The following is a 14,859-nucleotide window of genomic DNA, read 5'->3' as shown; positions in this document are numbered from 1 at the left end:
ATACAGCTTTTGTTTCAATGATACAATCAGACTGAGCTGATTTGGAGATTTGAGTAACATTGGGTGAAGAGTAAAGTGACACTGTCAAAAAACAGGTTTAATATCTAAAACACCAAACTAGCACAATTGTGCACAAACATAGCAGAAACAAATGGTGTAGCTTCAACTTTTTATGGAGTGCCAACTTCACAGAGATTTTTCATACTGATGCCATAGAGTAGGGATGCACCGATACCATTTTTTTTAAACCGATCCAATCTTAATACCAAAATTCATACCGATATCAACCGATACAGATCCGATCCCGATACTGTCCCATTATTTTTATTTAGTTTTGTTTAAACATTACATGGTTTCCGCTACATACATTCTTCCATGGTGGGGCGCCACACCAAAATTCATCCCGCCACAGCTACAGCTTCTTATTTATTCAAAACAAATCATTCATTGTTGTTGTTGTTGTTGTTCTTAATAGCGGGTTATAATTGAACCAAAACGCATTCAAAGGTAAGTGAATTATAACAGCGCAAACTTTTCTGTTACCATAGTAGGGCTGTGCGCTATTTGTTTAACACTTTAAGATGACGTGCTGACAGACTGACTGACTTACTGACAGGTGTGCGATACGTAAGGCCAGCAAACACGACGTAGCTTTCAGTTAAGATGAACACAGTTTCCAAAATTATACTTTATTTATAGATAAGGGTCTGTGATTCTGCATACAAAGACTTTAACGGTATCTTGCTGGAGTTTATTGCTGTTTCACTTTACTCCAGGATGCATTAACACCGATCTATTGTAGACATTTATACTCCTAGCAAATCTAATAAAAGTTGGAGACATACTCACTACATAAACGGACTAAATCGCACTTCAGCAGTGTTTATTTGAGAGCGCACAAGAAGATCTGCGAATAAATCTGTGTTTGCTCTTGCACAAGACTTCTTGTGCGCCCTCAGAGGAAATCGGCCCGCAAGCAGAGATTGGCATGCTCGTATTAACGTTACATGAATGCGATCCTGGCGTGTAATACTGCGCTGACCACATTTCTCCATTTGTCATTGAAATAACGCCAGAGGTAGTTGGTAGATTTGTGTAATAGACCTGCCGCCACAGCTGGCAAAAAATCCTAGAGGAAACACTGTGTATTATGTTCTTGGCTAATTTTGACAATTGAACAGACTCTAGTGCATGTGATGACTTGCAGGGCCGGCCCGTGGCATAGGCAGAATAGGCTAATGCTAAGGGCGCTGTACATCCAGGGGGGGCGCCAGAAATGAGCGCGGTTAAGCTGGTTTTGTTTGTGACACATTCAGTGATAGATGGCAATAACTCAAATACATCTTAGCCTAAAAAGAAAGTGTGTTTCCTACAAAAAGACAAAGCTGGTTATGTTTCACAGCAGTCCTTTTTTTTTTTTCACTCGACATTATGACCACTGCTCCGTTTAGCTGGGGATATGCGTTTAGCCGGGAGAGCTGAGCTCGCGCGGAGTGGAGCTCTCAGTAAGGCACCGTCGGAAAAGTGCTTTTTTTTTTTTTTTTTGCTTTGTCCTGCGTGTTTTATTTTAAACACAACCAATTTTCTCTTAAATGAGCACAAACAGTTTCTACAGTAGTCGAATGCTTCATTCATTCATTCATATAGATCTGTGCATTCTTACATTAACTTCTCTGTTATCAAACAAAACACAATGAGAGATTCATTTGCTGCTCTTCACTAAATAACTAGTGACTTTAATCAATGTGCAAATACAATTAAAAGTCAACTAAATTTTATAGCTTTATTTAATTTCTGTATAGGCCATTGTTTTTAATAGGTTAAACCTTTTATTTTATTGCCAATATTTTCTATTGTTTGCTATGTTTTCTATCATTTGAAGCTATGTGTTGTCCCATATTTTTTACATCCCAACGTTGACAGATATGACATAACATTGCTAATCAATAAATAGCTATAGTGCTATCTGTTAGTTTTAACGTCAGCTAATGGTATGGAAGGGCATAGATGTTATGGAAAATAGTAATAGTAATGTAACTAGCCCCATCATTACTTCCTCAAGCAAATGTGTAAATATTAGATCTATTCAGCAGTGATGTTGATTGCATTGGCATATTTATCTGACGTTTTCCCAGCTTGTAGTAGTCGCTCAAAAAGCTATTTAGTTTCTTATGACTATACACTAGCAGTGGAATTTACTGCGATGTGACGGGGCGCCACCTGAAATCTAGCCTAGGGCGCCATATAGGTTAGGGCCGGGCCTGATGACTTGTACAATGAAATGATGCTGACATATTTTGGATTTGTTTAAAAGACCTGCAGCCACAGCGGGAAAAAATCCTACAGGAAACACTGCATTTTACAGTATCTAGTTCTGGTGATAAACTCAAATAATATATCTTCTCAGTAAACAACAGACCTATGACAGACGACACAATCTAACTAAAAACATGATGCTTGCTATAAACTATGGGCTACATTATTTGAGCACCCCAGCTTCTGGAAATAAACCGTAAAATTATAGATTTTTTTTTTTTTTTTTTTTACAGTGCATGGAAAACAGGTTGTTTAGAGTTAGAAAACCAAAAAAATGGACTATGGCTTGAAAAATGGACTATATGGAATTAAGCAAATTTGTTTAGCCTTCTACTGTCATCCACACATCTGTCTTTGTGTCCAACAGAAGAAACACAAACGGGTTTAAAACAAGTGGAGGATGAGAAAATGGCAGAATTTTCATTTTTTGGGTGAACTATCCCTTTAAGACAAGTCAATAAGAGAGAAGCCAAGACTGAAACATTTACCATTGTCTTGTTTTGTGGTGAGGTTGTTCGGTGTTTCTCCAGACTGTCTTCTGTTCTGGCATCTGGCCGCAGATACAAGCAGCCAAAGACTCACACACACAAGCAGCACGCTTTCATTCATGTCGAACCTTAAAGACAAACAGACAAATCAGACTTTCTGCAGAACATCCTGCATTTCAAAATCCAGCACTTTCTTGTTGACTTTAATGAACAGTTCACCTCAAAATGAGTATTCTGTCATCATTTACTCACTTGTTAAAAACCTTTATTAGTTTCTATCTTCTGTTGAACACGAATGAAGATTTTGAGGAAAGTTAAAAACCTGTAAGCATTAACTTTGTTTCATTAACATTTTTTGGCTATGGAAGTCAATGGTCACAGATTTCCAGATTTCTGTAAAATATCTACTATTGTGGTAGAAGGAAGAAACTAATAATGGTTTGAAACAAGTAAAGGGCATGAATTTAGTGCCGGATTTCCATTTTTGGGTGAACCCCTTTAATAAACAATTTTACTGCATGTTCAACGAGAATCAGAACATTCACTGAAAAAATGGTTTATTTGATTTGCTCAATTTTTGTAGGTGGTTGCAAACAATTTTTATGGGCTGAACTTGAACAAAAATTCTGCAAACTAACTAAAAATAACTGCAAACCAGTTAATTCACACAAAAGTTATATCACACAAAAAAATTATTAATTGGATTTACAATTTTTTTTTAAGGTAACTGGTTGCTAACTATTTATTTTATGTTAATTTAAACAAATCAAATTAAAAAATTTCAACTTTGTTTGTTTAAATTCAGCCCGTATAAATTGTTTACAAAAATTTAGTGAGCCATTTTTTTTCAATGCATGTTTGCTGTAGTTGAAAAATATATAAATAAATAATCTTATTATTATTATGAGGATGAGTGTTATTATAAAGAACTCAACAATATTTTCAGCACAGCTTCTATTGTCATAATGCTAATGTTTATTTGCTTTAAACAGGCTTTAATATCTCAAAAAGAAATAAAAATCAATTAAAAACTCAAAAATGGAGTATTTGATATACTCAGGATCAACCCTTAGAGTAAATAAGAGTGATTCCAAGAAAATATGAAGCGCTTACCTTGACTTATGCAAATACAGAGAAAATCCACATGCTCGTGTCTCCTGTTTGAAGCACTTTCTGTTCTGGCTGACTTCTGAGTTCTGTGCTGATTAGACCAACATCACTGACTCACTCACTCTCACACACACACACACACACACACACACACAAACAATGAGGTACAGGATGGCTTCTAAAAACTTCTATCTTTTATCAACTTTTAATTTATTTACTTGCGTATATTAGAGAAAAATATATTTATACAATATTATATAAGTACGACACAGTGGCTCAGTTGTTAGAGGAGTCGCCTAACAGCAAGAAGATCACTAGTTTGATTCCCGACTGGGTCAGTTGGCATTTCTTTGTGGAGTTTGCTTGTTCTCTCCATGTTGGAGTGAGTTTCCTCCGGGTGCTTCGGTTTCCCCCACAGTCCAAAGACATACGCTAGGTAAATTGAAGAAACTAAATTGGCTTTAGTGTGTGTGTGTGTGAGAGAACAGGAGTGTATGGCTGTTTACCAGTAATGGGTTGCAGCTAGACGGGCATCCACTGTGTAAAACATACAAGTTGGTCCGTTGTGGAGACCCATGATAAATATAAGCTGAAGGAAAATGAATGAAATAATTATTACATAATAAATATTTTAAAAATTAAACATATTCATAACACACATAATATTTTATTCTGTTTTTAAACTGGAGTGAAGTACTGCAAGCTTTCCAGTATTTCCGGGTGTTTAGATCTGTTTTGCAGATGAATGCTGAGAGATTGTTTGGAGGACGCTCATTTTTTCCACAAAAGCTGCTGATTCCTTGACAACAATTCAAATAAACGGCACCCATGTGAAATCTGGAGAACCTGCAGAACCTCCCGAGATCTCTGACTCATCTGAACTATTCAAACACTTTTAAAGGAACGGAGCACAGAAAAATATTTCATTCATTACTCATCCTCATATTGGTCCACACATGTTTACATTTACTTTTGTGCAAAAAAAAAAACGTTGATTTTTTTTTATTTATTCATGAATTTTCCTTCGGTTAAGTCCCTTTATTCAACAGGGCTCGCCACAGCAGAATGAACCGCCAACTTATCCAGCACATGCACTGATGCCCTTCCAGCTACAACCCAGTATTGGGAAACACCCATACACACCCATTCACACTCATACACTACGGCCAATTTATTCCGTTCACCTATAGCACATGTCTTTGGACTGTGGAGGAAACCGGAGCACTCCAAGGAAACCAACGCCAACACAGGGAGAACATGCAAACTCCACACAGAAATGCCAACTGACCCAGCTGAGGCTCAAACCAGTGACCTTCTTGCTGTGAGGCGACAGTGCTAACCACTGAGCCACCGTGTCGCCCTTTATTATGTGTGTGTGTGTGTATAAATAAAAAGGGGTGTGGCTTTGTGGGGGGCGTGGCTTGAGTTGAAAGGGCGAGGCAAAAATTCTCACTCCAGGCTAAAACCAAAAGTTGGCAGCCCTGCTACCATTGAGTTACACAATGCAGCATTTAGCTCGCTCGTAAACATCGCTGCTGTCCTCAGATCATTGTCTGAGCAGAAGTTTCATCATTAGCCCTGACTGTCAGATGCTCTTCATCTCAGGAGCTGTATTTTTAGATGCTTGATAACAGATATAAGGTGAGTTATGGCTGAAGTGGACGCTGCCAGACGGGCTTTCATTCATTTTGGCATGACAGGAGGGAACAGGATACTAATGAGTGACAGAGAGAGTCCACAAAAACTGCTTTCCGGTTGCATTTCATTTGATGAATATTATCTTGTAGAGCTTCGAGTCGTGCCTCAGGTTTTTCCCTCAGGTGTTTCTCGTCAGATTTGTCGTAGAAAAGTGAGAAATGTTTAAGACGTATACTTAAATTAATATATAAGCTATGAGATGAAATAAAATATATTTGTGCAATGCATTTATTTATAAATTATATTTATAAATAAATACATTTATTTATAAATTATTATTTGCCATCTGCTACCACCTTTTGGCAGCAAAGGGAAGTTTTAAAAGGCACATGTTTTATTCATTCTGAAAGTTCTTTACCTGCTGAATCACTGACTCGTTCATAATGCAGACCGTTATTAGTTTAATTGTATATATGTGTGTATAAATGTAAATGCATGTTTAAATATTAAATTAAATTATTATTTTTAATTGTTTGAAATTTTAATGTTTTTTCAGTTTATTTTTATAAATATAAATTCTATGAATATACATTTATATAGTATAATTACACATATTATAAATTCTTTTAATATTTCTAAATAAAAAAAAGTGCGTTATTGTTCCCCAAATTGTAGAGTGTCGCCTCTTGGTAATTCTATGCTCTTTGCTCTATGTCTGACTGTTTTAATGTTTTGCTTTGTTTTTCAGCTGAGCTGTTGAGCAAAGAAGGACTATTGAAGACAACAGTTGAAGACAACCGCGGGTTATATTCATGAGCGCGCGCATTATAATGTTTCCGGGCTGTTTTCTGACAGTGTGTCTTGTTTAGATAAGTTTGCATGTCAAACTAAATAAACTATACTCTTTCTAAACACCTGTCTCGTGTTTTATTCGTCCTCTACAGCAATGCACTGTCATATAAGTCTGTTGAATGCGTTTGTATGCAACATGGTTTGACAATACAGTAGTCTAACAAATAAATAGTTGTTATAAATGTACCTTCATTAGTCAACGTTTGGTGTTATGTTATGGTTGTTTCATAACTATATCTATTATTATTATTCTGTATGTTAAAAAACAGCAAATTATACTACATATTTTGTCAAACTTACTGTTATTTCAAAATTTGCCAAATAAAATGTCCTAAGACAAGATAGGGTGTTGTTTTGGTTTTATGTCAACCTCCAGTAGGATTTACGTTGACTACAGCAGGTATAGGTACATACATCATAGGGAGTGTTTTTAATGACCCAAATCAAGTAAAACGTCTCCTACTCAAGTACTTTTAGCATGCAAAAGTCAAAATTAAGTATAGAAAATACAGTTTCCAACAATAAAATTTTGTCTTGTGAAAAAGACCAGTGAGGTGGTGAGAAAAAAAAGTAATGTCAAGTATACATATATATATATATATATATATATATATATATATATATATATATATATATATATATATATATATATATATATATATATATATATATATATATATATATATATATATATATATATAAAAGAAGTTGATCAAGTTGTCATAACATTTAGTCATTAGATTATGTGACCGCTAGATGGCGTTCATTTCAAAGGAGCGTTACCCTGTACTAAAATGACGGCTCTATTGACGCATTCCTTCCAATAGACAACATCAGGGTAGGCGACATCTAATGTATATAGCTATGGGCGCTAACTAGTATTCACATCGTATCATGCTCAACTCTTACTACTCTTTTACGCACTTTGAAAGTCTTTGCGTGATTTCAGAGAGATATTTAAGCACATATGAAGTAACAGTGGCGTCTCTACCATTGAGTTACACAATGCAGCATTTAGCTCGCTCGTAAACATCGCTGCTGTCCTCAGATCATTGTCTGAGCAGAAGTTTCATCATCGTAAGAGCATACTGCTTTATTCTACTGCTAAATATTTTATTTTTTAAATATTTAAATTCTAGATTCACAGGTAATATGTTTGACACATTATTTAAAATATGTGGCTAAGAATTAGCTATTTGTATTTATTTTTTTTTAGTGGGGCCAGTGAAAATTTTGGCAAAGCAACTCTGAACCACTGGTCCAATGGGCTATATGCACGCATTACTTCCGCGTTTTGTCTAAGGCCGCGGTCCAGCTTCCGGTCTGGGTGATTTAAAGCGGAGGTGAACAGTATTATGACAGAGTCGTCAATATTTACTCGCTGTTTGCGAGTAAATTATGGTCAACGATGTGCAAATGATTGTCCGGATGTGCTCTACAACACCGCAGAGCAAAGCTTGAGAAGGGTTTCAAGTTGTATGCATCTTCCTACCTGTGCAATTATGAAGGTAAGTTCAGCTAGCCTGAAGGCTAACTTTAGCGTTAATACTCTTACGATCCGTCCATCTGCAGCTTTATCACGTAAGTAAAAATAATCATATGTGTACGTAATTCTGTCTCAAAGTGTCAGGTAAAAACAGGGCAGGAATAAGATCTCAGTGAGAGCTTATTACTACCGATAGATCTATGAAGAAATCGGAGTCTCCTCACCAGCTGAGAGTAGGACAGCATCCATGTGAAGTTCTGTCCCATTCATATTTTTACTGTTCTAAAGTGACCACCACTGTTCAGTTCGGATAATTACAGAAACACAGATGCTGTCTTAGCTTGTAAGCATGATTATTGAGCAAGATATATTAGGAATAAAATAATACAATGCCGTTCCATCCACAACAGACAAATAGCACTGTCACTGCTGAGATTTATTGCTGAAACAGTGGAGATGACAGATGCAGTGTAACAGTGTAGATAGCATGCTTTCTGTTTAGTCGATAACATTGTAATTAAATGGGAGGGTGACCCAAAACAATAAGGTGTCATTAGTTAATTTCACATCAACAATTTGTCTACTTCAATATTTATTAGTTTTTTACATTAATGAACAAATGCTTATTCATTGTGCTTGTTAACTCACGATGTAATAGCTAATGTTAACAAGCATGACTTTGGATTTTTATTCATTAGTAAATTAGTTTAACAATGTTAAATATAAAATAGTTATTTAAATAGTGAGCAAATACATTAATTAATGAAACCTTATTTTAAAGTGTGACTAAAGGGAGCTACTTTTAAATAATTTAAATTAATGATTTACTGTGTAGTTTAATCTGATGATATTGCTGCAGATGCCTTTAAAAAGAAGATATTTTGAAGAAAGCTGAAAACCTGTAACCATTGACTTCCATAGTATGAAAAAGAACTACTATGAATATCAGTGGTTGCAAGTTTCCAGCTTTCTTCAAAGTATTTTTGTTTGTGTTAAACATCAGAAAGAAACTCAAACAGGTTTGGAACAAGTGAAGGATGAGGAAATAGAATTTTCAGTTTTGAGTGAACTGCCTTTAATGACTCTCTTTAAAAACCTATTAATATTCTTGTTTCTGTTTTCTAGGTAACATTATGAGATTCAGAGCTAGAAAATTTTATGTGTTACTTCTCCATCCTGGAGTGGACATCCGTCAGAAGATCCATGCCATCGTCTGCTAGTTAATAGCTCCTGCTCTTGTGTGGCTGAGAGTGGGATATGCAAACATTTGGTTGCTTTGCTTTTCCAGACAGCCCATTACTCTGAAATGTGTAATGTGTGTTGTCACATGAACAATTGTTTGGAATGGATCAATTATGTGTTAAGTTCCATGAAACAGATGGGCGTTTATTTATTTATTTAATACGTATAACCCCAAATACCTCTCTATGCACAAGTTACAGAAGAAGCACCTGATTCAAGAAAACAACTGATTCAATGTCATTTTTTCTGTTCATCTGAATAAAATATTTTTTTCAAAATGTTACTTTTTTTTGACAATTTTTATTTCAAATTACATACAGTGAATTATATTTTATATGTACAGTGAATAAAATAAAGGTCTTTATTCTGAATTTAAAAAATGCACTTCGAAAGTAGCTTAAGAAATGTTTATGTATATTAATGTTCATTTTTTTTTTACTTCAAAGGCAATGAAAGTAAACTATTATTTGCCATAAAAGCTCCTTTCTTTAAATGTCTGCATCCGGTTGGCACTCGAGCCTCGATCAGTTTTCTAGACTGAAATTGTCAGCTACACTCTTGTTTTTTTCTGTTTCTGTAAAATTCTCACGTTTAATATCAACAACCCACCTCTTCTGCACGACTTTGTCTTTTGGAAACGTGTGGAAACTAAGGTAAGAGTTCAATTTTTGACGCTGTGCATTGCTGAACACAGCAGTGGTATCTACAAGTACTGTTCTCACGTCTTTGAAATGACACTTTTAAACGTTTAGATGTCATATTTATGTAGCTGACATAAACATATATAAGTGGGCTATAATGGCATAAAACATTAAGACAACTGTCCAAAACATTACTCGTTTTTATCAGTAGCGCTCCTGTTGTAGCACTGTACTGTACGATCGGCGGAAGTAGGCTCGGGGTCTTAAATTTTACCGGAAATGCGTCACGCGCCGCCGTGCATAGAGCCCATCGACCTAACGTTAATAGAAAATATCCTTAACGTTGAACCCTTCTATTATTTAAAAACACTACAGTATTTACTGTTAATTATTAGTATTTTTGTAGTTTTTAAATAAAAATAGCATTGTTTAGTTTTTTTATGTGGATATTTAACATCTAGTTTCCGAATTATGGCGTGTTAAACTTTCGGTAATACAGTATGTATTTTGCGTATTTCTCAACTTCTTTACAAATCTAATTTTAAGTAAGTTTTCCTTTAGTAAATTCGTGTGTTTTCTTGTATATTTATCCGTATTACTTGGAGGTTAAGAGAGAACGTAAAAACTAATGCTGAAAATCTCTCTGCGCTGAAGGTAGAGGTCGACGCAGTGGGACTTTTATTCTGTGTTCTTCTGTCACGCTGTTTACATTCTGCGATGCTTCCGACTTCACACAAACCAAACAAACTTCAGCATGTTTGCACGTCAAATGTGAGTTTATATTTTTCAAACGCATATAAACCAGACTGTCATTTACTCATATGTCAATTCAGGGTTTATTTTGTGTAATTATATATTGACAATAGTCTTTTGTTATGTGTTTCTGCGTAAGAAAAGGTTTATATGGTTAGCTTAGCTTTTAGCTGACCGGCTAACTAGCGTTAACTGCTATTAAACTTAAAATATAACTTACACGTTAATTAACAAGTTAACTTTTATTTTTTCATTAAATAATTATTTTACATTTCTATCTTTATTTATATCATATTTACTTCATTATACGAAGTGCTGGAATTTATTAGATATAGGCAGAATTTTATTGATGTTATTTCAAATGTGGTCTCTTTCTACACAGTTAACACTTCTATTTGCTCTTAGCGTTTTTACATTTCTCTTGGTTCTTAAAAAGTATATTTACAATGTCTTGATTGCATTTGCCTTCATTACTTTTAATTTCGTGTGCAACTTTACTCGTGTTTATTTTAACCCTTTCCTGAAATATTAAAGGAATATTGTTTACACGGTTATAACTAACGTTATTAAGCCTGCTGCGATTTATCAACATTATTTTTAGTTATTACTGTTATTATTTTCCCAGGTTCACCTAATAATAAATATAATTTATAATATGTTACATTTATTACGGAATAAATGAAGAGACCATATGGCAAGTCTGTTTCTTGGAGTGTACTGGATTTATTAGTTATGGGTGTAAGTAAAATGGTAATGTTTGTTTTGTTCTTTTGAATATGTTGTTTTGAATATTTATTACAAATCTCAAATACATTTTTTAAAAGAATTTTAGAGTAATTTCATTCATTCATTTTCTATTTGATTTATTAATACAGGGCCCCCACAGCGGAATGAAACGCCAACTTATACAGCACGTTTTTACCTTCCAGCTGCAACCCATCGCTGGGAAAAATCCACACACTCATTCACTACAAACAATTTAGCCTACCCAATTTACCTGTACCACATGTCTTTGGACATTGGGGGAAACCGGAGCACCCGGAGGAAACCCTTGCGAACGAAAGGAGAACATGCAAACTCCTCACAGAAACGCCCACTGACCTAGCTGAGGCTCAAACCAGCGACCTTCTTGCTGTGAGGCGTCAGTACTACCTACTGTGCCACTGTGTCACCATTTTAGAGTAATTTAGAGCATTTATTACAGAAAATGACATTTGGTCTAAATAACAAATATATTTATTTATTATAATTACAAGTCAGGGTTATTCCACCAAACATTGATTTCTTAACCCTTCTGGAGTCAAAACATTGGTATTATTTGATCTAAAAAATGAGTAAAAACAGTGTTTTGCTATTTCATTCACATTAAAATGCTCGGAGTGACAACATTTTTATTTTTAATTAAGAAATTACATCAGACAGTTTACAAAATAAAGCTAAAATTATATTTTACTCTAGCACAACTATAAATATTGAATCCAGAGAAAGTGACAATATACAGTTGGTCTCTTCATTTCTTTATTATAGCTGTGAGAATTTATGAGTAAGGGCGATTAATTGTATCCAGGCGTGGGTTTCCTCCATGTGCTCCGGTTTCCCCCACAGTCCAAAGACATGCGCTATTCACCTTACTCTCCGCCGACGAGTGGGCGCTGCCATTTGAATCTTTTTGGCTTGAGACTTCCGGTCTCATTCACTTGCATTCATTTTCTGACGTTAAAAACTGCTCGTTACGCTGCTTGATGTTGCAATTTGATATTTTCTTATTATATTATTCTACTTGGTCTGTATATTTATGCAAACATTTGTTTGTTGAGCAAGTAGTTTGACCGTTTTCTGCCGTTTATTCTGATTCTAATCGCGGAAACAGGCGCACTTCCGCATTTTAGAATAAGGTCAATAAGTGAATTGACTAAGCTAAATTGGCCATAGTGTATGTGAGTGTGTGCAAGAGTGGATGGGGGTTGGGTTGCGGCTGGAAGGGCATCCGCTGCGTAAAACATGTGCTGGATGAGTTGGCGGTTCCTTCCACTGTGGTGACCCCTGATTAATAAAGGGACTAAGGCGAGAATAAAACGAACGAACGAATAACCATATTAAAAATAAAGGTTTGTTTTGTTATATTTAGATCTGAAATGTCTATGATACAAATGATCTAAATTTAAATATTTATGTAACAATTATCTTGTATAGTTTTGTTTCTTATATTGATGGTCCCTTTGTTGAATTAAGTTACATTGCATCTACATGCCAACTAATTCTTATCAGATTAGGTTGGGGTAAGGGTTGGTGTTTGTGCACAAATTTGTATTTTGAATTGAATTTTCTGACTTCAGTCAATTAAGATGCATTTTCATTATTACTTCCACAATTTTTTCTTTACTCTGCAATAACATTGCAATTGATTCTTACTGATGATTTCTGATTTATGCATGATGTAAATGTTATGAAAAGTTTTCTTATTTCAAATATGCAATTTTAAGGTGATTTGTCTGACTTCAGTGTGATGCATTGTTACTGACTTTAGTCAGTGTTTCTGTGATACAGTTTGATACATTTTAATAGAAATTGTCTTAAACCTTTAACTACCCTACCAAGAAAAAAAAATTGAATTGCATTTCTCAACTCGCTAGATAACTCCCATTTTTTTTAACACATCGCATAATTTCTAAAATATCAACCTCTACCAGATGGTTGATATGTGTTTATGGTAAATGTACCAGAATTAATACATCTACTATGAAAAATCTGAAAATGTGAACTGTAAGACCAATTTATTTAAAAACATGTTCTAAGTCAAATATTTTGACCGCTAAATCATCTTTATTTTTTAATGACTTTAACAGTCATTGTTTAAAACAGCAAAAACATGCTCAGCCATTTGGTAGAGCAGGCAGTCAAAGGGTTAATGCTGAGGTGCAGATGGGAAAAATCTCTTAAATTCATTTGAACACTTTTTTTGTATCTTTTGTCATAAATAAAATTCCATTACTGAAGTATGTATTGCTGTAGAATTGTTTTTATTTTTGTGATTTTAATCACCAGTTTCTAGATTTAATTTCTGACCCGTTTTGGGTTGCATTCAACCCAGCAGTGTAGTATTTTTTAACTAATAGTTGGGTTAAAAATCAAAACCCAGCATGCTGGGTTAAACGTGTAAGCCAACTTGTTGGGTTAAAGTAACCTAGCGTTGGGTTTGTCCCTTTTTCACCCAGCGATGGGTTACCAAAACAACCCAAATTGGGTTGTTTTTAACCCAGCAGTTTTTAGAGTGTAGGGTTAGTGTAGTTGCAAAGTTTCATATAGTCAGTTAAATGTCTGTTGAAGGAGCAGTATCAACATATATTAAGCAGACAGTCTACTAATAGTCAGATGGACCATCAAAATAAAGTGTTTTTCCCAGAGATGGGTTGCAGCTAGAAGGGCATCCGCTGCGTAAAAACGTGCTGGATAAGTTGGTGGTTTGTACCGCTGTGGCGACCCTGGATTAATAAAGGGACTAAGCCGACAAGAAAATTAATGAATAGGGATGTAACGGTATCAGAATTTCACGGTACGATAATACCTCGGTATGAATGGCACGGTACGGTATTTATTGAATAATTTACAGGAAAAACAAAACTAATGAAAAGACTCAAAAAAAGTGCCAAAAGTGTTTATTTACTTTAGCATTGAACATATTAATGACATGCAAATTAGCCATCTATCTGTAAGTTTCAAAACAGGAACTTCAATTTTTAAATTTTAATTACAAAAAAACTATTAAACCATATAAAAAAAAATAAGTTTCAATTTAGTATTGTTGAAAACTCATCACATTCAACATTTAATCACTCACTAACTTAGATAGAGATGGGTTTAAGGAAAATTATCATATAACTATAATCTGGTAAAAGCTGGGATCTCTGGGCCTGTCCCCAGCTGCAACAGAAAAAAACCCTCTCATTTGGGACTGAGGTTTCTGGGACAGAGATATATGATTTAGCCAAGTTTGACAGCAGTGGGTAACTCTGTGCATTGTCTTTCCACCACTTGAGAGGACAAGCCATGAGTGAGATAGAGGTCTCTTTGCGGTACAAGTCAATGTCTGCATCAATCTAACAAGTGTGCTGTGTTCTGCAGTCCCCATGACTGCTTTTAGTCGAATTCCCCGACTTATATTTCACCACAGTCTGGCAGTGCCTGCATACTGTTTTTTTCTTTGTCTGTCACCTTTTCTCCTTTTTCGTATGTTTTTAGAAAGAAACCGAAATGCTTCCACACATCCGATTTAAAACCCGCTTTAGGTTCGATCATTTCCAGCTCTTTTTCTTCCCCGCTACTAGCAACACAC

General features: G+C 35.1%; 2 protein-coding genes and 2 long non-coding RNA genes across 6 annotated transcripts in view; 2 read left to right on the top strand and 2 right to left on the bottom strand.

Annotated features, from left to right (window-relative positions):
- col28a1b (collagen, type XXVIII, alpha 1b) overlaps window positions 1–3,989 on the bottom strand; it is a 37,839-nt gene extending 33,850 nt beyond the window's left edge. For 2 of the 3 annotated variants that reach the window (XM_073924501.1, XM_073924500.1), the window contains exons 1-2: window positions 3,918–3,989; window positions 2,805–2,932 (exon numbers count right to left, since the gene is read on the bottom strand). Coding sequence is in view for 2 of the 3 variants with exons in the window: in XM_073924500.1 (XP_073780601.1) it covers window positions 2,805–2,925 (121 nt within the window). In the remaining variant the exon portion in view is untranslated. 3 annotated transcript variants of the gene reach the window in all.
- Window positions 3,990–7,706: 3,717 nt separating this feature from the next.
- On the top strand, window positions 7,707–9,415 carry LOC101884510 (uncharacterized). The gene is made up of 2 exons (NR_170104.1): window positions 7,707–7,912; window positions 9,016–9,415. It is a non-coding gene; the product is annotated as an uncharacterized lncRNA (long non-coding RNA).
- LOC141378323 (uncharacterized) overlaps window positions 7,744–14,859 on the bottom strand; it is a 121,499-nt gene continuing 114,383 nt past the window's right edge. Inside the window, exon 3 of the long non-coding RNA XR_012392536.1 lies at window positions 7,744–10,088. This is a non-coding gene — a long non-coding RNA (uncharacterized lncRNA). The remainder of the gene's footprint in view (window positions 10,089–14,859) is intronic.
- Window positions 10,481–14,859, top strand: part of mios (missing oocyte, meiosis regulator, homolog (Drosophila)) — a 28,576-nt gene continuing 24,197 nt past the window's right edge. The window contains 1 exon segment of the mRNA NM_201333.1: window positions 10,481–10,544. The gene's annotated coding sequence lies outside the window, so the exon portion shown is untranslated.

This window comes from Danio rerio, chromosome 16 (assembly GCF_049306965.1).
Source record: "Danio rerio strain Tuebingen ecotype United States chromosome 16, GRCz12tu, whole genome shotgun sequence".
Taxonomy (NCBI): domain Eukaryota; kingdom Metazoa; phylum Chordata; class Actinopteri; order Cypriniformes; family Danionidae; genus Danio; species Danio rerio.
Note: the sequence above shows the minus strand (reverse complement) of the source record. Positions and strands in the feature narration are given on the sequence as shown.